The sequence below is a fragment of the Pelmatolapia mariae genome, linkage group LG16_19, assembly GCF_036321145.2.
Source record: "Pelmatolapia mariae isolate MD_Pm_ZW linkage group LG16_19, Pm_UMD_F_2, whole genome shotgun sequence".
NCBI lineage: Eukaryota > Metazoa > Chordata > Actinopteri > Cichliformes > Cichlidae > Pelmatolapia > Pelmatolapia mariae.
In genome coordinates, this window is record NC_086241.1 from 49,969,445 (window position 1) to 49,992,665 (window position 23,221).

Sequence of the window (23,221 nt, forward strand, 5' to 3'; positions counted from 1 at the left end):
AGTATTCAAATCACAGCAAGTGATTAATTATTGTCTTTAATAATGACACACTGGTCTTCAACAGTTTTACACAAAGCACACTTGACAATATCAGAAAAAGTATCCAAACTGTAATAATTTGCCACCCTCCTTTTGCCCCTTTAAAACCAAGACTGCTTTTGATTCATTTTTAATATTCAGGTTAATTACTAATGATCGGGGTATGCAAATCGTGGTCCTGAAAATAAATCAAAGTGAACCTAGACTTAATATTTGTTTATGATTTCTATACTGTAACTTTGAATGCATTATCTAACCACACTGTGGGTTGTTATACAACTTCAAAGAATAATAATAAATCTTTGGAAACCCTTAAGTATATTAAACTTTCTCCCAAATTAAGCTCAAAAAGAAATAAAGAAATCTTAGCTGCTCAAGCATTGACATAACATACAACATTAACTTAAAAAAAAGAGGTGCAGGGCTTCTGATAAACATTTATATTCACATTATCTTATGCTTATGTTTAGAGGCAACTCAGAAATCTGAGAAATGAAACAAAACAAGCCCACTTCATTGTCTTAAAGTTTAAATTAATACTAAATAATGAGCAAAAATTATAGCAGGAATGAACATGAGAGCAACAAATCCAAAGGCAACACAGTTATATGGCTACAGCACATCACCTGCTACAAGCTGTAGGTATGAAGTTTCTATCTAATAATAATAATAATAATAATAAAAAAAGAAGAAGCTTACTTTACCAGAACTGGCAAAATCCGTGCAATAATCTCTGTTTACAGTATTCACACAGCTTTAGTCTTGGTCAGAAACATCATTACAAATAAATAATACTGACACCAAATAAACTTCCATTAAACGAAGAACAAACTGTTATGATTTAGCAAGCCATCTGAACTCTGTGTGAATCAGACACTGTTTGAAAAGACACTTCCTACAAAAGATGCATCAGCTCTATCAGTTTGATTTACCAGTTTAGAAATAAAGGATAAAGAAAAACAAAGACCACAGTAACCTGCTTGATCTAAGAAGTAAATAATCCTCATACTTTCTCCACACTAACAACATTCATGCCACGTATAAGGAGTAAACCCCATGTGTCTTCGTATGTGCTGTAAGGCATGCATTAATGCAATCAAGTAGGGATGCACCGATATATTGACCGAACATCATTACGAACTGAAATCAATCATATGGACGACCACTGGCTTCTCAGCACGTAAGACAACACTTATCAAAGTGAGAGGCCAGTGTTTATCTATAGTGTGCCATCAATTTTGAGCTGCTTTAATGAGAAATTTAAACATTTGCAACTTTTAAACAAAACAAAGAGAAAAATAAAAACGTATCAGCCTGGGCTATCAGCTAAACACTGGTGTCAGTACTTCACAATCAGTGCATCCCTACACTTAGGAGTTTGACACAGAAGCCATAGCCCTATTGCAAGTGATACTTGCTATTTTGAAACAGAAGAGGCAAGAAAATTCATTATAGGCAAGGGTTTGAAATACAAGCATGCTTCCTAACTCCCATCTCATAAGAACGGCTGCTTCGACCTCGGCACGATCTGATGTCAGCGTTTTAGTGTCTGTGGACCGATCACATTGTTGTGTCACGACTGTGCAACTAAGAGAGAAAGAGCAAATGACTCTGCCCTTTTCTAACATGCAGTTAAAACTGCAACTGCAACCCCCTTTTCCCCATAAATGTAGCTATGTAGTTTCATTGCCTAAACTTAAACCAGCAGTGCAAATTTTTGCCTTCCTCTTCTGGGACTGAAAGTAAAAACACAAACACTTGTTAAGCATGCCTATGATATCTTCCGCTCTACTAGACCAGTCACTGTTGACACTGCTAAGGGTAAGAAGTATAGGAAATGTCACCACAAGCAGCAAATATAACTACTGCTATCCTGTGAAGATGTTTGGCTGGGCAGATCAGCACTATATGACTGAATATAACCTATTCATCTACCCTGATATGTCATCTATACAGACTTTCTTGCTCTTTATGCCACATTTTCTGAATTCCCATTCTCCAACTCTGTAATGATATTTAGGCTGGAGACAGAAATCCCCTTTAGAGTTGCATCAGGAAGGGCATCTGGAATAATAACTCTGCCAAATCAAACATGTGGAACTACCCACTGTGGGGACCCCTTGTGACAAGGGAGCAGCTGAAAATAGCTTCTGACTTCCCATATCACTTCTGCTGGTTTTTCACAGTCCTTTATCACCAAATTGCAGAGCTACTGTATCCCAACAATGTGACTGGTCGTTTGAAGTGACAGTCCTGGAGTAATATCAATTGTGATGTTGTCGGAACAACAACATGCAATATGAAACAGACCTTTAGTTTTATATCCAACCAGCTGCTCCAAAACTGTCTAATTTCTTGACTTTGCTGCAGAAAATGATTAATACCTACAGCCTACTGATAAAGGTCTGAAAGCTTAAAGTTTAGCTCAAGATTATATTTAACACAATTTGTCCACATTTATTAAATCATCCTGTGGCCTCCTGATTAATCCTCGTCTCCAGATTCAGGACTACTGATTATGTCCGTACATATTTTAAGCTAGGATGCTCTGTGGTTTCGCCCCCCACTGTTCCTTTTCTGTGTCCTGGAGAGAAAGCTGGAGTTTAGTCCAGAGTTGTGGGTTTCCGCTGCTCAGAGCCTCCAGCAGCAGAGTCGTCTGCTCCTGAAGCTGCTGCAGCTGGCCTTGGGTGCGCTTATTCTCTTTGATCAGCTGCTTTGTGCGCATGGTGATCCCCAGCAAGCCGGACTTGTTGAGTATGTTGTAGGTATTGCTGAAGCGTTTCTGCTTATTAGTGCGCATTGAGTCCTCATCCTCGAATTCGTCATCAAGCATCCTGTTGTCTTCTGCTAGAGTCCTAAATTCATCTGTGTAGGAGGGCATGGAGCTGGTTCCTACCTGTGAGGAGAAAGACTTGATAAGCTGCTCTTGACTCTGTGCTTGGTTCGTTGGTGCTTCAAAGTTGGATGTGGTTTGGGCTGTCATCTGCAGTGCTGACAAGGGGCTGGGGGTGCTGTACACCCTGTGGCCATGATGATGCCTCCTCTGTCGCTGGTTATATCCCGCTGCTGTACTCCCCCTCACCCTTGAGGATCCTACCCTCTTACTGGGTGTGTCCATGGGATGCGGGGCAATTTTGGGATATGATTTGAGGATGGGCATGTAGCTTTTTGACTGACGTATGTTTTCAGAGCCAGTCTTAGGAGAGCTGTTGTTGTCATTTGATAGCATGGGTTGAAGAAGAACCACTTGTGACTGAGGCATTATTTCCAATGGTGAAGGAAAGTTCCACTGTTTTTCTGCTGGAGCCGTGGATGATTGCTAGAAAATAAGAAAAAAACCAAACAGACCTTTAATGTTATAAAACATTTCTTATACTATCTATAATACGGTAGCTGTTAAACATAAAGTGCATGACAGAGTTACAGGGTTATGATCTCAGGAATTGTCAAGCTTGTTCTTCCATTTATATTACATTTAATGTCTCTGGTTAGTTCTGCTGTTGGCATCTCTGCATTATAATAAGATACTTGAGACACAGATGTGTCTCAAGAGGCCTCTTTGCCACTTTGAAATGGATGAATGACTAAAGTGTGTGTGTCTGTGTGTTAGGGGGAGGACCTGCTACACTGAACCATCATCATAATATCAAAATGAGACAAAACACAGGGTGTTTATATCTGTTGGTTTTATTTAAACGAGAGCTCAACGTGAGTGCTTTCCGGGTTCGCTGTTTATCTCCCGCTTTCAACTTTTGTGGGTGTATGTGTGTGTTTGTCGGTGAAAGAGGCCACTGTGTGTGGTGAGAGCTTGGTGTAGAATGGAGGAAAAACAGGTGAGAGATTTTACACAAGTAAACACAGACTGAACAACTTAGGAGGATTGTAGCCCCCCCAAAAAGTTTTTAAAAAAGGAGAGGCAGCTATAGGTAATTATGTAATAATGTTTTCACTGTTCAGCTAATAACTGTGCTATTATAGACTCTAATTATGGAAGGCTGACTCATCATCATCAAACAGTAGCATTATTGTTTTTGGTGTGTTTGGGGTACACAGTATGGCTTACTGGGAGTGGATAATATTACCTCAGTGAGTGCACATTAACCCACCACCAATTCAGCAGGATTGATATCACTTTTGCTGATCTCAGAGGATAGGACAATTGAATTATAAAGAAAACTGCCCAGCCCCAGGTCATACACAGTCTAAGCAAAGTGTTAAAACACAGCATTACCCACAACAAGCATAGACAGAACTGAATGCTCAATTTGAGTTAATAAACTCAAACTTAAGCTGTTAACTAATTTCTCTAAAAGTTCAGAGTACAAAACTCTCTTTAAGAGACTATGAGCCAAACAATGCTCCATTGAGCACTACAGCTCAAAGACAATATAGCAATAAAACACTCTAAGAGTAATGAAATACACAGTAGTCTGTTAAGACAAATATTGCAATATTTTACCTGCTTTAACACAAAGTTGTTCATGATGATCATTGGAGACAGTCCAGTGTATGAACCTCCCATCACAGCCACCTGAGGACCAGTTGGCTCCTGGCTGACTATTGACCCATTTCTTGCTGCATCTTCAGAGTCAGTCACTTCAACTGTGCTGAGGTACTCCGAGCTAGCATCTGAGAGGACAACACGACAGGTATATGAGGCTCATCATGTTTAAAAGAAAGACTTCTGCTCTGTGTGGAAGAACATTAGCTGTATGAAAACAGTGGCAGATGTAGATAAATATCTGTAGTGTGTCTGAAAAAGGATACTATCACCTTAATGTGAAGGGCTAAATCAAATTCAGGTCAACCCGCATACTGTGAATAAAGGTCCTCAATAGAACATAACTGACATAGAAAATGTGACCTAGATCTCCACATTTGATAGGGTCGACCTTGTTCATGAACTGATAGTCATTATTTGTAATTATATAAAGGCTAATTATATCCCAGGTCAAGACACGTGTTCTTTCAGACAAAATCAAGAATATTTTGGACAATCACAAGACTTAAAAGGTATGCTAGTTTTTTGTTACAATGTAAGCAAATCAAACCTGAGAAGCCTGAATCTCTTTCCAGGTCTTGTTTGCATGTTCCAAGGTGCGATGTCCGGGCGAATGGCAGAGTCCTGTGACTGCCTGGGTGATTAAACCGGTTCATGATGGTCTATCCAGGAAAAACAAAACAAAACGGACAGACGAATTTAAATAACTGCGACTTAATTTCTCCAGGACAGTCTTATGCAAGTTTGTGATACAGTTTGCTGACATTTTTTCTTTATTTTTAAATCCATTCAGCGACTTGGGAAGGAGAGAAACAGCTAATTAAATATCTATGAGAAGCATGTCCATTTTAAAATAGTAATATTCCATTTCTTTGGATTTTTTTCATGACAGGTGACACATTATCCTATTTGGCTATGGAAGACATTTCGAGACTTTTTAAAGATCCTTGGCTACAGACAGATAGGTCACAATCATTTTTTTTTTTTGCTAATAATTTATACATTTTAAAAACCTTTATAAACTAAAATATTTAGGCCTTAGCAAACCTACCTGTTTTACATCTCATATCTAACGTGACAATCTAGTTATAAACAAATATAAATTACGAACAAATAAATAAACAGCAGCCAATTATAAATGTAAACAATCACAAGATAAAGGTGATCACTCAGACACAGCAGGGTCAAGGCTACAGGTTGTTCCCTTAATTTGTCCTTGCCTATAATTTTTTCCTAGTAACTCATTACTATATACGATTTACAATGTATAATGACTAAAAGCACAACAGTCACAGTATAAACACTCGCCTTTAGTTAATACGTAATCTGTCTTTTTAAAGCTTCTACCTTGAATTGTTTACAAGACTGATCATGACTTCACGTTTAAGGCCTGTACTTTGTATTCATACTGTACATGACTGTATTTATTTTTCAACATACTGAAAAGAGCAGGCGCACACCCACAAACGGGATTACGTAATGTTTTAAGCTGCATAATAAACAGATTAAAACATCATAAACGCGTATTATTATCTGCCTTATGTCTCCCATTTTACAAACTCGAGCTGAACGATTGGATGAAGGGCCTGTGACCCTCCCACAACCACTCACTGCGATGGCTAGTCATGGCAAGACACACTTTAAAAAAACAAAACAAAACAAAACAATGTCCTACTTACCCAGCAAAAACAACAAATAAAGAAGTTATTGCAGACAATCATTGTTATAAAGCTGGGATGCTGAACAGTCCAGCGTTTATAACTTCTTAACTAGCTACAGCTAGCATTGTTTTGCAATACACGCAACTTTGTCAACATTGGCCGTTAATGTCAACTAACTTACGCGACACAAACACACACACAGCTTTAGGGTTACACAAATGTGCTTCTGCATTAACAAAATATGGAAAGCAACATTAGCTGTTGTCTGTATCATCGACAGTATGTTTTATCTGCTTACTATGCATTTAGCTGGGCAACGCTAGCTGCTAGCTACCGTAGCTTTAGCTCAGAACTCTTGCTATCACGAGATCGATAAGCAATATGAGTACCAGCATAATTTCTACAAACCTTACCAAGACGTCGTTTGCTTCAAAGCGAAAATCCGACTTTAGTAGCTTCAAAATATGTGGCTAGTTAAAGCCACCCAACTCCCGTGTTGCTAACGCCAGCTCTACTTCAGTTCTCTACAAAATAAACGCCCTCCACGTGGTCTTACAGGTAAACACAATTACGTGCGCGCATTCACGCAGATATAGTTTTAAACAAATCGGTGACATAAAATCATTTGTATTTAAGTATTTATGCTGTGAATTAGTTTATTATGGAATACATTTCTGAAAGTATTAAATAATAATAATATTTTTTATCTAAGGACAAAAAAGCGCAAAACACAATTGTAACTTTGTCTGTTACGGCAACCTCCTGGATAAGTTTCTAAAAGTAAGTAAGGGTTTTCAGATGATGGGGGTTATAAGTCCAGTTTTTAGTGGTTGTAATTTAAGTGGTTTTAAGAAGTGTACTTTAAGAGCTGTGACGGGAACAACAACTCCCTGTGAGACACTATTAAGGGCTTTAATAACCTGATACATAGAGGTTGCTACGGAAACGGGTGAAGTACATGTTTTATTCTTGGGGTTGGCGAAAGAGGAGCTTGTTTTGAGACTTATGCTCTGATGGGGTTACGCTATGGTGTGCGTAACCCCATCAGACTTGTTGTTTAGGCTGAAAAACGTCTTTAAAAAAAAACTACCGTGTTTGATATTTTATTGTAATCCGACAAATGTAAACGGCCTATCATATAGTTTGTTATTATTTGTGATAATGTGAAACAGATTAAGACTGCCAGCAATTAGTACATCTATTAGGATACAACTGGTATATAATTATTGAATACAACTGGAATTACTAAACAATTACACAAGACAATCTGACAATCATAACAGTTTTATTACAAAATAAATATTTAAATGAAATAAAACACTACGTCAGTCAAAATGCTATTTTTACATTTTCATAGATTTTCTTTATGTGGTACATGAAAAAATAAAAACAAACAAACAAACGCCATATAACATATCTACGTCACTTCATCCCTTCCATGTTGCAGTGTTTCTAGAAACAGAGGATGACACCTGTGGTGTGGGATTGTTGAGTCACCAGTTGGACACAAGGTTGTGCTGTTCAGCTGCACACAGCATATGGGATGAACATTTGAGACTGTAACTAATGCTTTTACATGTGGGAGCTCAAGCTTGGAATCTAATAAAAAATGATTTTGAGGGCTTACATGATGTTTTAACGGCTATAAAAAGCAAAAATAATTTGTATTCAAGCTTTCCCCTGTTGCTGCAGCACTCCATACAATGCAATTACTTTTAACCTGTCATGGCACTTTTTTAAAATTCCAACTTTAAGAATTTGTATTCCGTAGACACACCGACAAGCTGTCTGGAGTGTACCCTCTTTCCTGCCCAAGGTCAGCGACAGGCAGGCTCGAGCCTCCTCCACAACCATGACTTTGACAAGTAGATAAGACAATGGATGACTGGATATATCCCACTGGAATACTTAAATCTGAATTCACATTTCACTTATTTGCTTACACCACAGTAAGAAACATACCACACCAAATAATCCACGGCATTCCAAGGAAGCCTTGTGGGTATTAGTTGTATGGTCCTTGATACGTTTCAAGTATAGGCACAGGCAGAGTGAAGTAGTGTATCATTGAACGTGCACCGTATGTTATGTCCTTGTGACTGACACTCGAGAAAAAATGAGTGGTTTGCCAAAAATTGGGTCCAACCCCCTGATGTGCACTGCCCCTCTGTACAGTATTGAATTCAATCTGCATACCTCAAATACCCTCCTGAAGGCTCATGTATTGTCATAGAACTGCAACCTGTCTACTGTGAGCGACTAAACAAGCAACGCATGGGCATTTGTTCCTGAGTTGGAAATGCATGATGGGCGAGCTGAAATATCCGAGAATGTTTTGATCAAAATTTTAAAAGAAAAAATTGAAATGAGCAATTTCTACTCTTGCAAAAACAACATGTGTGCTACTCGAACTTGTGTATTAATTATTTTAACACAAATGCGCCAGTTGCCGTTGATTTTGCCACACCCACTGTGCATCCATATGTTCATTTCAGATAGGTGAGCCAGATAATCAAGATTAGCCTCTTGTTAGGAGAACATCTGTATGCTGGATTCCATAAATATGGAAAGTTTGAAGTTTTGTGAAAATCTTCGCTTTATAAACATTTCTGCTAAATGTTGTTTTCCCATTCAGGTCACATGATGCTGTTAAAGAGTTTGATTTATACAGGCCAAGCAATTACGCAACAATGGCTTTTGGAACAGATCTCAGATATGATGATGATCTGATTGCAAAATACTTTAATATAGAGGTTTAAAAACACTTTCCATAAACACTAGAGGGAGACATTTCCTTATCGCATGTACAAAGAAGTTGCACATCAAGTCCACAAGGTGTTCTCTGGTCCAACTATATTAATAAATATAGATTTTTCTTCTTTTTTACATGTGTAACCTTCTTTTAAATACCAAAGGATTTGACAAATAATAACTGATACAGTAATACCTAGCATAAAAAGAAGACATCAGTCTGTTTGGTTCTACATTGCACTGGCTCCCAGGGATGTCCATTGTTTCGGGCTTGTAACAGCAGTGTTTCCATCAGTCAAAACGCACTTCCTGTTGAACCTTGTCGTTACAAAAACACCCTGCCCATCAGCGTAAGGGCATGTCAGCAAATCAACCCAGCTGTTTGAGTCTCTGGCTGCAGACACAGTATTGATAGATGAGTGAAGGAGACTCTTGATGCTCCCACTGGGCTGGAAACAAATAGTGAGCCACACTGCAACAGGGGGTTGGGTCGCCACTGCAGTTACCTGCGAGGAATCTGGCACCTGTAGAACACAACGATAACGTAGCCTCTGTTAAAAGCTGTTATAAGATAAAATGGTGGATATGTGAACGTTTTCTCCCCCCCGTGTGCCCCTCACCTGTCACATTCCTTCTTTTTTTGTCTCTCCTTCCTCTTCCTTCCTCTTCCTCTTCGCCTTTTCCTGAACCAAGAACCAAATTATAAAAAAAAGCTTGCGGTTTTTGACAAATAGCAAAATTGATATTGTAAGAATATTCCCTTACTTTGGAACCTTCACAACAGGTTTCCTGATTCTGAGGGCAAAGGTTTCGATAAATTAACATGAACGTCCAGGTACAACATTTAAAAGTCTGTGAGAGTAACCCAGTCTTCTAGAAGTTACGTTTATGCTGCCTGCTATTAATGACCAAACTCGATTAGCAGATATTGTGTCGACAGTGCAGGAATCTTTAGGAAAACAACTTGATTTTCTGTGAGGTTTTCAGTTCAAGCATGGGGTTGTTTTTGGAGATGAATCTATGAGAAACATAAACATGACTTCCAGGAGACAGGGTTTATATTTTGCATACTTATCAATAACTTATGTCACAACACCCTTCTTTTTTTCTTACCTACATTCACATGTTTGATGCTCCACAAACGTCATCTCAACATATTCTTGACCTTGTTCTGATGGCCTGATTTTCAAAAGCTGGGAATGGAGGAGGGGTGGAGGTGAAACGGAGATTTGTCAAAACGATCTCATGAAGCGCTCACAGCTGCGAGTTATAACTCACAGTTATGTTGCACAACACTTAGGTCTTACCTGCATGGTAACGTTTGTGGTTTGAGTGGGATGACACTCCAGGTTCTCATCTCCGCAACAGCCAGCGCACCTCACCAGGGGAACGCAGGAGGGGCTGTAGATGTGCTCCACTTCCGATGGGTATTCCTGCACCACCTCCACCAGCTTCTCAATGGTGCGGCAAAAGCTGCGACCCCAAACTTTTTCAAACACAAGCACTGTGAATAAGAGTAGGCAAAGTTTAAAGCACTGCCATCTTTTTTCTGGGACTTCTCTGCATTTTTATTTGGTTAGTGATCCGTTTTTCGTCTTACTGTGACAATATAGATTGTATTTGACAGCCAAAAAAAGCTAAACTTAAAGATGATTCTACACAAACAGTACTGGTAATTAGCTCAGTAATCCAGCAATGATATGCTTTCATGCCCTGTACACAGAAACCTATACACCAGTATGTATCCTGTTTTCATTTTCAGGGGGAAAAAAAACATTTGTTTAATGTACAGTGTGCTTTCCTGTGGGAGTACATGTGTGAAAGTGTCCTAGTTGCTTTGGGGAGACTGTGGAGGAAGAACAGGGACAACTATGGCCAAACAGAGAAGTAAGAGAAAACAAACACTGGGAACATGGCCATGAACAGAACCCTGCTGGATCTGGAACTGGAGTTGCCCCGCAGGCACCTCTGGGACTGTGGTGACCCTCAGAGGTCACCAAATGGAGCCTTACACTACAACAGCTGTTTATAAAAGCAGACAGGCTGGGAGGAGACGGCTGGGGAAGCATCCATGGTAAGGAGATGAGGCCACGAACTGTAATGTAGTACAGCGCAAAGGGACAGTTCAATGGCCAGTTAGTGCCTCTTGAGTGGACTGCATGCCTTCTGCTGATCTGGCCTTCTGTCTTACACTCCCATGCAATCATTTCTGCCTGCAAATTCTACCAGGCTGTCAGTGCATTCCTCTTTAATTAGCATTAATGTATAGCAATGTAAGGGAGCAAAAGGATATGAAGAGAGAAGGTCAGCAGTTGAGTAATCGTTGCTAGCCTAGACATGTTCTGCTGTGCTTTATATTCAGATGAAATTCGATGACTAACTAGCATGCAAGATTAAAGAACTAAGTCATTTGTATTTTTCAGCATAGCGTGACGAGCACAACACGAGGGAATATATTTTTGTTAAACGCTAGTCTCCCCCATTTATTTTCTCTAAACCACAAACACTGTAGAAAATACAGCGTAACAAAAGAGTCAGAGCTACTCTTTCGAAGAAAGTTTTATTAACTCTTATTATCCAGGACATGCAGACTTAAAAGCTTAAAACTTGAAGAACTCCTTACCTTCCATTGTACTGTTTATACTTGCCAAGGGAAGACTCTGAAAAACACAAAACGTGGGGATCCAGAATTATTATTTGTGGTCTGACAGGATGTGACAGCGAGCCTCAAGACTGACAATGAAAGTGAAACAGGCACTGGCAATAAGCCAGAAACATTAAACACATGAATAACATTATATAAAACTAATCCAAACTGTTAACCCACCCACTCAAATATAAACCCTATTGCCTACAACCTTTATACACATAGAGAGGTCAGCCTGCCTTTACACTAACGTCTGACAGAACCAGTGTTTTTATCCTCTGGTGGCGATAGCTGGAACAACAGTACACCAAAGCGGACGGTCATTTCCACACTGTTGGGGATGAGTCTTTTGGACAGGCAGCAGATAGAGGTCTTCATATATATCTACAGTGTGCCCAACTGTTTAGGTTCAAAACCTGTTTCCTGTGGTGTAACATTCAGCTCTCTATTTATTTTCCCATTGATTGTTTCCTCCTCCGTCTTGATTTTTTCCCATAATCCCATGATAAACAGAGTGAATTTCTCATTCGCCTGGGAAAACACAAAACCTCTGGTTGACTCCATCTCAGGAAGGGAAATCTATGTTTGATAAAATACCCTCCGGCAGAAGTGCAGGACAGGCGGCAGACAACCTGCTTCCGCAGATTCTCCTCGTCACTGGTGTTGGACTTGAGTTTTTCTATGACACATGCCGGATCACATTCATAGTGTAACAGTGTTTTTGTAGACAATAGCAGTGGGACAAATGATACTGGAGCAAAAAGTCTTTATGCAACAGCATCCAGCCTGACAAGGACTTCCTCGAGTGATGGCAATAAAGACTGTTGCTTTATACACCATCTGTGCTTTGTTGAAATCCATCCTTTTCCTGTTATGAACCAAAATTAGTTTCAGGATGAGGATAGTATCTGTCAGCATACTGCTGTATTCATCCTTCCCCCCTCCTCCTCCAAACAGTGTGATTTAAGAGGAATGTCCCGATTTAATGATGATGATGATGATGATGATGATGATGATGATGCATTTACACTTGCAAACATTTCAGCAGTTCCCGTAAAACTGTCACTGACATGAGTGTCAGAAACTGATCTGTCCTCTGAGCTGCACAGCGTTCTGTATTAAAGACTACAAATATCACTCAAGAGTCCTTTCTGGGCAAAGGGAGCTGTTGAGGCATCTTCCCCGTTTTTCAACACGGTTGTTCTTGTTCTTCTGGCTAAAATCTACAGCTGTTGCTATGATTGCCGAGTTGTTCTATAGTGTAGCATCCATCGGGCTGTGTCAGCCTCACAGAAACACAGCAGGATATAAGCTCTACTTGCAGAATATTCTTTAAGCACAGCATGGGAAAGTCACAGTTCAGTTCCAGTTATTGTCAAAAGTTGCTTTCATTTTCAGGCCCATTGAGTGTATTTTATATTCAATGGCAGGCTGATAAAATGAATCTCGTGTCCAACGTTAACTGGCATAAGATCAGCTTCCCCTTTTCCACCCTTTTGCGTGTCGTGGCTGCTCCACATCACAAGGGCTTTTTGGCTCTGGCCTCACTTGCCTCTCTGAATGTTTTGAGGTTTTGGAGGATTTTCTAACCTTGGTCATGGGTTAAGCCTCAACATGATGAGGAAACATCTTTGGTACCCTTTGCGGTGGAGAGCAGAGGAATGAGCTGCCCAAAAGAATCCACCAGATTCTTAAAAAGGCTTCATGAGGATCCTCACGTAGCAATTCCCTCCGTCTTATGCACTTAGAGTGTTAACTGTATAATTCATGGTGACAGGGGGTGATTAGGCTCTTGTGGAAAGGGGGACTGTTTCACATTAATAAATGTGTTCAATGTGTCATTAATCCTAAAAGCACGCTCGCTTTCTGTGCAGTCCTGAATGTTTCTTACATTTTGTTCCCTGATGACCTTTTTCAGGGAGTTTACTCGTCCTCAATGAGAGTGTAACGTTACCATGTGTCATTATCATTTATTGGTTTCATAATGTGGGTGTTAGGACCTTTGAGACTAAGTGTGATTAAAGGCTATAGAAATAAACTAGACATGACTAGACTAAATTCATCTGTTCTTGGTTTATAACCCAATACTTCTCCTCCGTGTCCATTGTATTGGAATTTTCACTTGTATGTACAACATCTGGGTTTTTGCAATTGACAGAAAGTGCGGAAATATTCAAGAAGGAATTAAGAGCAGAAAATCCCTCCTCTTTTTACCATTACACACAAGCAGAAACATCCATTCTGTCATTCCAGTAAATGAGTTTTACAGACTTTTTGTGTCTAACACAAAAAATGGATGCGTCATAAAACGGATTAAATATTCTGGGCTGTAGTCTGGCACAAAGATTAAAATTATAGTCTTATATTTTATAGACTCTCCAAATACACAACTTAAAATTTGGCAACACATAAAAACTAGCAACAAAAACAGCTTTGGAGGGTCAATTCATATACATATGTGAATGTATCAAACATGTAAAGAGAAGTCCATGGCTTACATTTGATTTGATTAAAAACGGCCCTTCGCGTCCTTACTTTTGATCCTAATCTTAATCCACCATATATAGATAGATAAAAAAGTATTTATCCTGAATGCAACTTTATGTTAATAGAGGAATCAAAGATCAGGACCTAACAATTACCATCATTATCAACAAATGATTCGTTTATTTTGAAACTTTCAGAAAAAAAGACCGATACAAAATGATATATGTTATAAAAATTGTACTAATTGGATTGGAGACAACATGGCAGTGCAGTGGCTTGGACTCTACATGTGTGGTGACTTTACATGGTCTACATATGCATGTGTTATTTTCCTCCATGGTCCAAAGATAATGCATGCAAAGATAATTTGTGATCCTACATTAGCTGTAGGTTTGGATGACTGGTTGCTTCTCTCAGTGTTAGCCCTCTGTAAAGCTGGTGTACTCCATCTCCCAACTAATGTTCGATGGGACACGCTTAAGCAACTCTTTGATCCTAGCAAGATAAAAAAAAATTGGGATGCCACATCTCCTTTAAGCTTTATGTAACTGGTAATTGACATTTTATTTAAACATAACTTGCACCTTTCAATGATTAAGTGCCTCAGCTTTCCAACTATTCCTGTGCCAGAGAAACCTTTCTTACTGCATCTACAAGGTTCCATAAGTAATTCACCCTTGTCTGGTTACTGTAGTTGTACAAAATGCTTTCAGGTCTTGACATTTGGTGCTTTACAGTGGCGCAGTGTGCTTCAGTATTTCAGTACTCAGCTGGAGAAAGCGAGTATGGATTGAGTTGTCTGTAGTAGTTGTAGCTGAAATGAAACATTGTTTATAAGGTTCTGTTTGCTTTGGTTGTAAAGCCACTGTAAATAGCCCCTACTACTGCTGGTTAAGAGTTTGTGCTGTACTCTAGGTCAAATCAGAGGACCTGTTGTGTCCCTGGGCTCCTGCCATTGGGCCGCAGAGGCCCCAAGCCTCATTACTCTGCAGTCTCACACAGCTGAAATGCGTCATCTTTAACCTCCTTGCTTATTCCATCTGTCAGAGGAAGGGCAGCGTGCACAGGGAGCAAACCTAAAACATGATGGGGACCCAGCATAATTGTCAGAAGATGTTTCAGCTTTGAGGGTCAAGTGGGGGAGGAGGTAAACAGCAGGTACCCATGGCCCTCTGCCAGAAAAATCTGGAGTCCAGCCAGCTTATTCCACAATGTATCTTTCATAAGGAAAGAAGAGGATGGCAGATCAAATACAAAGGTTCCCAAACCAATTTAGGGTTATTAGATAGAAAAGCCTATTCTGAGGGCTAGGAGAAACTGATGCAGACTGGAGGTTAGGTTTGTCTTCTCCAGTGGATTGCATAAGAGTAAGGGTGGGGCATGCTTTTGTTTTCCAGCAGAGTGAAATGGAAGTTTTCTAAAGGCGGCTATAAATCACAATTAAATGCTTTCATGTCATTCCAGTCCAAGGTATAAAACAGTAATAATTAATCATTATCAGTAATCAGCGTCCCATAAAGACATTATTACTTTGTGAAATCTGAACAGAGGGCTATCTTAAAGCCTGCAGTAAGATTTTCTTTTCACATGCTGGTAGGGCGTTTTAGGTTATATCTCTTGTGGTTGACAATACAATAGGATTTAATTCATACTATTCAGGATGGAGCCAAGATACTGAAAGGAATGAGTGTTTCACAACATGCTTGTATTTCCACCATTAAAAAGCCGACCACATTCTACAGTTTTCGGCTGAAAAACAACTTTTCATGTGTTATTCTGCACAAAATGTTGCCATATTACATGCAGTTTTAATGCTGATTCATTGCTTCTGATGACTAAAGATTAGGTCATCTGATTAGCACACATGTATCGTTGGATCTCCTGCTTTGATGGTATTCAGGCTGTAGTAGTAAACTGTAGTCCTCTAGGCAGTCCCCTTAATCTTTGACCATCTGACAAACTGTAATTGCTTTTACATTAATTAGTTCAGTCAAGCTGGATAACTTGGCTGACTGAGTTTGCTAAATGAGGTAAAGAATGACAGTAAACTAAATGAAATGAGTAAATATAAGTAGTCTGGCAGTTGGGTAATTCTGAAGACGCATAACAAGGGAATTTTTAAGTGGACCCATCTTGTGTTTCTTTATTTTCTCTCACATATTTTGATACAGTGGTAGAAGCTTACATAAATCATAGCAAAGGTTTTAAATGATGGAGGTCAAGAATACGTACAAGAAATCATAAGCCAAAGTCTTAGACTGCAGACTGCTTTCAATGCTCATTTTTCTGATAAATTTTATCTATTGTTGTATCTGTATTATGTCACAGAGAAAGGGGAGCCCTAACTTGGTTTTCTCAGGGAGGCAGCCGATCAAAAGGGGGGACAGTGGACAACTCAATAAGTTAGAAATGATGCTTTACTGATCTTCCTCATATGCCCTTTATTGCTAACCAGATTCCACGTCATCAGCGCCATGGCCACAACTTTAACTCATGGCCTTCTCGTGGAGCATGAAGTCACTCTCTCCACCACTACAAAAGAAAGACTGGTTCTCTTTTGTACTCGCATGGCGGGTCAGCTTTTGACAGCGGTGCTATTACAGGACTGAGAAGTACCCAGTCTCTAGGTGGTCACTGGTTATAGCCAAAAGACCAAAAAACTTCATCAGAGCATGCGGTAAACATGCCACAGCAATGCCTCGAGTCATCAGAGAGAAGGGAGACTTTGAAATCAGGAGTTATTCCACACGTAAGTACACAAACACACATAGATCACACAGATTAAAACAAAAAAGTAGCATAAATAGGCATGTATAACTGCCAGATTTCAGAATAAATGCATTTTAATTGATATTATGCACACAGCTTAGCACATGCACATAAGTGTTCTTGCTGGGAGATAGATGAGACTCACTGACATCGTCATATCAGTCCTTTACATTAAATATGGTGGATCCATGTGCAGACAGACCCCTTCTCAATTTGGAGCCACATGCACTGGATCCTGCTGCTGAGATACGGCAGAAGAAGAGATTTGTTGTATGAGAGCTGACAAAAAGAATAGGTATTGTTTGTGCAACAACCAAAACAGTTTTTTCAAGCCTAAGTGCTGAAGTTTGAAAACAATCCTGCTTTTTTTGGCATTGCCGTCTAGTCAAAAAACAACAAGAAGTAAAATAGGATCAAGTGATGAGGGAGAGGTAAGGGTCGGCATAAATTTTAATTTAGATAACCACGATGTCCCCAGTATAAGTCCATTAATGCATGCATAAATGTCTCCCCAAGGACGCACACAAAAACACACAACCACTGTGTAAACTGTGCACCCTGTCCGCAAACATACACACACGACAAGTCTTGAGATAAGCTGACCGGTGGTAATTGTGGTCTCCATTACAGTAAACGCTGTTCTGTAAACCACAGTAAATTACATCCAGATGGGAGATTAAAGCTAGCTGAGTAGACGGCTGCCCCGAGCACAACCACTCCTCCTCTGTTGGAGGAAGGAGAAATCCATATTTCCTGATTGCGATTGCAACTCTCCCCTGGGCTAGGACATTACAACCAGGGAGAAGTACCACAACAACGCAGAGGGGCAGTCAGCAGGTCACTACCACTGCAGGGACTCCCGTGCAGACATCTGATCTACACAGGAAGATGTGCTAAGCGTAAGACAGAGTAAGACATGGAGGGAAGGGAGCAGTCGACTTAATGTTTGATTATAAATTTGCTCTTTGCTCTGACTTGAACACAAACACATGTGTGCGGTACAGATGGCCAGTCTCAAGTATTGTTTTGGTGCGGTGGGTGATTTAAAGGAAACACCTGTGTGGCGTCACGTCCTTTTAAAATACAAAAGCAGAAGCTGAGGCTCACTGCCTTTAGAGACATGGAAACACGGTGTACTGATGAAGTGATGATCTTCATCAGAACTCTGGCAATAACACATGGGTTAGGCATAATTTCCCCATATCTGTTATATCATTTAAAAAGTCACTCAAAGAATTTCATAATTCCATTTCAGTGAAGCGTATAATCCTCAACCTTTGCTATTTTTTTCCACAGCTTCATGATAACATAATCACAAAAATATTTTTTCAGAGGTTGACCAAAATTGTGAGCTGTGCAGATGTCCAAATCTTCAGGACATGAGTTATTTCACCCTGGAAATGCTGCCAAATGCCATTCAGGTTTGGTTCTGTTTATGCAAGCATGAAATACAATCACTACAACACTAAGAGATCGGCTTTGTACGGAGAGCATTCCAGTGATTTTGATCTAACTCAGGGATAGCTGTCAAATGAGCAGGAGGCAACAGGTATTTAAAAAGCAAAGTATAGGCAGGTTTCACAGTAGTCCTACTACTGTAACTTCAGGTTAAAACACACACTGTACTGTACATGCAGGTCTGCCAATAATACAGTAAATAGGTGACTGCTTTGTCCCAAGAAATACACTGTACAAAATAACAAGAGATTTGGCTAAAACCAATAATCTTTTCCATATACAGTACTTCTAAATTGATCCCGTAAAGTAATATTAGGTTTACTGAACTCTGTTTGCAGTTCATGTGTAAAACACCTGGTGGATGGCATGGAGCTTGTACTGTATATCATAAAAGGGTGACCAAGCGGCCACTATTGTTGAGAAGGGAAACCCAGGTGCTTCCACCCTCAGTGACAAGCCACAAAGCTTGGAAGTTTGACCTGCTCATTTCAATGGGAATCAACATCAGCAGAATACACCTACTGTTACAGTGCTGATTTATGATAAAAAAAATACTATTTATATACACATATTTTTATACTACGCTGTTTCCATTTCCTCCGATGACACCATGTTACCATGCTTCTAACATAACTTTTATCACTAACACTGGTGTGTTATCACACATGGGATTACTACAAGGAATAGTGAGAGGTGGAGAGATGGGTGTAGCTAGGCCTTCGCTGGGAATCACAGCCATCTGTCTTTAGTCATCTTATCCCTTTTTATGGAACATAGCGAGATAGCAGAACACAGACTTTAATCCAGCCAATCTTTTCCTCTTCACTGGTTCTTTATATCTCTTCTGTCTTATAACAATTACCCAAGAACACTGGGGAAAAACACTCCTTGTTTTAACTTGCAGTGAACTACTGATATATACAGTAATGATAGACTCGCCCTCTGTCTGTGACACACATTCACACACACACACACAGACTACACTATAAATCTCATGTAGGACGGTATTAAACAGTTGAAGTCAACTCCAGCTTCTCTGCTGTCCACAGCTGTAATTGACCACATGATTCACAGCTGTGACAGTTAGGAAAGCTAATCATTATTAAATTATTGGTCTGCGATTCCCAGACATGTCTAGTGTTTGTATTTCCAGTCATAACTTGGTGTGTGAACTTGTGAAAAGAGCTGCTGGTTTGAGTTCTTGTTTGTCAGGGACTGTTTATGTATATATTGTATTGAAGCAGGAAAACAAAGAAAACATTTAAATTTACAAATGATCAGTAAATGCAAAGATGTTTTCAGCAACTGCAGGGATCACGAGGTCAAATCTTCACATACTGTATGACATCTAATCGGTCAGGTTAGATGTTTGACCTGTTACATTGGCCATCAGTCTTTGGGTGCAGCAGAGGGCATCTAACCTGCTACACACTGAGGCCCCTGGATTTTGTCACTCCTGTTTTGACTAACCGGGCCATGAGCTGATTATGAGGATTAGAGGAAATGTGGTGAACTCATGCCTCTCCCACTCACTCTCAACTTAAGCAACAGCTGCAAAGTCTCTGGGTTTGGGAATCTGGTGGGACATGGAGTTTTTTTCCAACCCTGAGAGCCTGGCTGAGTCAGCGAGTAGTACCTCTATGTGAGGCCTGCAGCTTTGCAAAGGGGAAGGGGATTCAACAGGAAAGCAGCAGAGTATGAAGTGTGACACTGACAGTGAATGGACAAGGGAATTGCCTGGTTTTGCATTAAACATGAAAGCCATCAGAGACCGCTGAAAGTCCCCAGCCACCTTGGAAGGAAATCAGAGACTGAATAGGTTCAAGGGCTGAAGCATAAGGTGGCACAAGTCCGAATGTTCAATGACACATCCTCTTACAGGTATTTCTGGCACAACACAGGCCTTTGAATGACTCCTCACTCCAATCTCAGCGTTTCCCCTGTTCTGGCAGACTTTCATTAAGAGAATAAAAGCCGATGCCAGACAACAGAGAACAGACCGGCTTTGTAGGCCGATTTAACTCCTGACACTGATACGGCTTCCCTGAAATTATGCTTTTAATTGAATTCCACATGCTCACACTGGTTCATCTTCATTATTGTTATTCTTGGCATAAAGCAGTTAAAGAATGCAAATATGCTGCCTTCTCTTCATGTCCTTCTAAGAAAGCGCAAGAAGGGAAAGCTGCAGGTGCCTGCAAGATTAACATGATCCAGTTTTACTAAATACACTTTCAGACTAAGCAGCTCCAGGATCTGCTACATCTACTACCTGGAAAGAAACACAGCAATTTCCCATTTAGAGAACATATCACCAACATGGCAATCAGAGTGCTCCCTTGATGGAAAATTAAACCGAAAAAAAGATCCCACCATAGCCTACAAGAGTGGGAATATAACATAATCCATGTCTGTGAACCTAGCCTTTAAAGTATGATGCGGCTGTAATTATGAGCTTAGCAAGCTTTGCCAAGTATAACAGTGAGTCACCTTGCATCATTTGCTCCACAGAGAGAGTGATGCAGTTTGTCACGTTTCATCTTATGAATGAGGGGTGCCCGATGGCGCTCATTCAAAGCAGCATGAGAAAGAACAATAGATCATTATCACTTGACTGGCTTCTGATGACTCGAGCGTTTCATATGTAGGTTACACTTTGAACTTAAACGAGGCTATTAGCAGACCTAACAATAGCCGCTTTATTTATCATTCTATAACGAGGTGCATTTTTACTACTTTGCTGGGTTACTGGTGGACAAAGCAGACACAAAATAAACCGAGCAGCGTGTGAAAATCTCAACCCAAAGTCTACTTTTGCACTGAAACCACAGAGGAGAGGAGGGGGAAGAGTGGGGGAAACAAGCAATCCCATCATTTTGCTTCTGAGTGTAAAGTTTCACCGAAGCGTGCAACGTCCTACCTGTGCAGGTGAGAACTGCAGATAAAGCGCCACCACAGTCCCGATGACAAAACCCAGTAACATTTCGTGACGTCTTTGCGTGGAGAGTGGCGATGGCTCCCGATGGAGATAGCGGCGGAAAAAAAATCCCACACACAGGAAAAAAAGATCCAACAAAAGTCCCAAAATACTCAGAAACAGAAACAAACAGAAAAAAACTCGCTGCCAGGGAATTTCCAAGTCATCTGCTCCCGGTTTAGTAGCGCGGAGAATGAGTGGAGTCACGTAGCTCCGCGCGTGTAACCTGATGAAGTAGATTGTGCTCACTAATGAATAAGGCCCCTCAGGAGAAAGTGGAGGTGACGAGGAGGCAACACAATAATACTTTAACAAAAAAAGGAGAAACTGATAAATATTCACATTTACACACTTTTTTGTGTCTCGTTTTGCTTTAATTTGATCTTAAAAACTAATTCTGTGGAAATAAAAGCGTGAACGCCAGATGTGACGAAGCATATTCAGTGCGCAGCCGGTTCAGTCCAAGATCTCCAAGTGAGGAATCCGCTTCAAAAAAATCACGCATGAAGTTGTGCCAACAACTTTCAGTTTCCAGTCCTCCTCTGAGCTGCAGTCAGCAGAAAGACAGAGAGAAGCACTTGCGTCTAATTGCTCCGCGCCACCTTTTCACAAGACCGTTTAATCTCCTCCCCTTTTGTCTTGGTCTCTGCCCTGCTGCATCTGTCTACATACAACTTACTGATGACATTTTACAGCTTCCCCCTTTTAGCTGCAACATAAAAAGGTAGTTTATTTAGTTTGTGATGCTGTAACGCCATTCTAGACTATACACCGCAGGTGATTTAAACTATGGAGCGTACACAGAAACATCCTCCGAGTGCCTGCGACATTCTGTGAGTGCAATTCAGGCTGGGTAAACATTTGGAGATCTTTTTAACTGCTGACATGGATGGTAGACTCATTGCTCGTCCGGGGCTCTAGGGTGCACGGAGATTTTCCTCTGAGTCTATTTATTCAAGTTTGCAGAGACAGAAAAGGGAGATTCCTATTCTGTTGACTCACAGGCTTACTCTTCAGTGTGGGACTTCTGTGTTTGCAGAAACACTGGAACGAGAGGATTCCTTGTGGGCTTCCACACATTCCTTCAGCAGTGCTCAATGGCCGCACTGGCTCTGCTATTGAACAGACCACACTCAGGAGTGTGGTGTCTCTAAACATCTTAGACACTTAGACATCCCCCCACCCACCAGCTACCGGCTTTTCCACAGAATCAGTAAGAGCAAACTATCAAAGCTGATGAAAGACATTTCACGCTCGTCTTTTCCTGAACTGTATCTCCAGATGGCAATGATGGATGTCTCTTGAAATTCAGGGACATGACAAGAAAAGCAAACATATTCTTCAGGGAATTTGACTCTGCAATTACTTTGTTCTCTGCTGCTTTTAAATGTGCAGTCATTGTCTTGATAGTCAGCGTTTTTTAAAACAATATCGTTTTCAGACTGTCTAATTATCCACCATATTCTGCAATATTCCAAACGCAGATAGTTCAGATGCTGTTTCTCCCTCTTAAGTTGAGAAACGGATACCTCCAATTTAGAAAAAGTTCTATGTAAGGCTATAATAATAGAGTACAAGAGATGTTCATGCCTTTTTTTAATGTTTTAGAGAAAAGCTAAGAGTCATAGCATCTCCTCCCTGCTATAGCGCAGGTACAGCCTGCGTTTTAACAGAGGTCAGAGCGACTCTCACCATCATCTCGCCATCTACTCAGTGATCTATCTGTGTTTTGAAAGGTGCACCAGCTGATAGAGCCTAATAAGCTCACTCAAACGGTTTGGACTATAAATACATGCTGATAAGACAAGCAAACAAGGTTTTACTGATAATGTACTCCAATCCAGTCCAGTGGAGATGGATCTGTCTGCTGTCTGAAAGTGAAACAACTTTGAGGCCCCCGTTGCTTTTGCTGAAACCACAAAGCTTGATAG

The 23,221-nt window shown here is 40.3% G+C and overlaps 2 protein-coding genes across 4 annotated transcripts; both read right to left on the bottom strand.

The window, feature by feature from the left end:
- Window positions 1-20: 20 nt before the first annotated feature.
- cipca (CLOCK-interacting pacemaker a) lies at window positions 21-6,728 on the bottom strand. Of its 2 annotated transcripts, none has more exons than XM_063499719.1 (4): window positions 6,615-6,728; window positions 5,091-5,202; window positions 4,499-4,668; window positions 21-3,358 (listed from the first exon to the last, which is right to left on the bottom strand). In XM_063499719.1, exons 2-4 carry the CDS (start codon window positions 5,194-5,196, stop codon window positions 2,573-2,575), a joined length of 1,062 nt encoding a protein of 353 aa, XP_063355789.1. In that variant the 5' UTR covers window positions 5,197-5,202; window positions 6,615-6,728; the 3' UTR covers window positions 21-2,572. The 2 variants fall into 2 exon arrangements, with proteins under 2 accessions (XP_063355789.1, XP_063355790.1); XM_063499720.1 differs by having other exon boundaries at window positions 6,610-6,728.
- A 799-nt stretch (window positions 6,729-7,527) lies between these two features.
- pgfb (placental growth factor b) lies at window positions 7,528-21,851 on the bottom strand. Of its 2 annotated transcripts, XM_063498341.1 has the most exons (7): window positions 21,234-21,851; window positions 11,576-11,612; window positions 10,260-10,456; window positions 10,066-10,145; window positions 9,718-9,747; window positions 9,573-9,635; window positions 7,528-9,476 (listed from the first exon to the last, which is right to left on the bottom strand). In XM_063498341.1, exons 1-7 carry the CDS (start codon window positions 21,294-21,296, stop codon window positions 9,455-9,457), a joined length of 492 nt encoding a protein of 163 aa, XP_063354411.1. In that variant the 5' UTR covers window positions 21,297-21,851; the 3' UTR covers window positions 7,528-9,454. The 2 variants fall into 2 exon arrangements, with proteins under 2 accessions (XP_063354411.1, XP_063354412.1); XM_063498342.1 differs by lacking the exon at window positions 9,718-9,747.
- Window positions 21,852-23,221: the final 1,370 nt, after the last annotated feature.

Coding starts and splice junctions, on each gene's coding strand:
- cipca (XM_063499719.1), bottom strand. CDS start 5,196: ATGAACCGGTTTAATCACCCAGGCAGTCACAGGACTCTGCCATTCGCC. Junction 4,669..5,090: donor AAGAGATTCAGGCTTCTCAG/GTTTGATTTGCT, acceptor TTGTCCTCTCAG/ATGCTAGCTCGGAGTACCTC. Junction 3,359..4,498: donor ACAACTTTGTGTTAAAGCAG/GTAAAATATTGC, acceptor CTTATTTTCTAG/CAATCATCCACGGCTCCAGC.
- pgfb (XM_063498341.1), bottom strand. CDS start 21,296: ATGTTACTGGGTTTTGTCATCGGGACTGTGGTGGCGCTTTATCTGCAG. Junction 10,457..11,575: donor TATAAACAGTACAATGGAAG/GTAAGGAGTTCT, acceptor TCTTATTCACAG/TGCTTGTGTTTGAAAAAGTT. Junction 9,477..9,572: donor AAAAAGAAGGAATGTGACAG/GTGAGGGGCACA, acceptor TGTGTTCTACAG/GTGCCAGATTCCTCGCAGGT.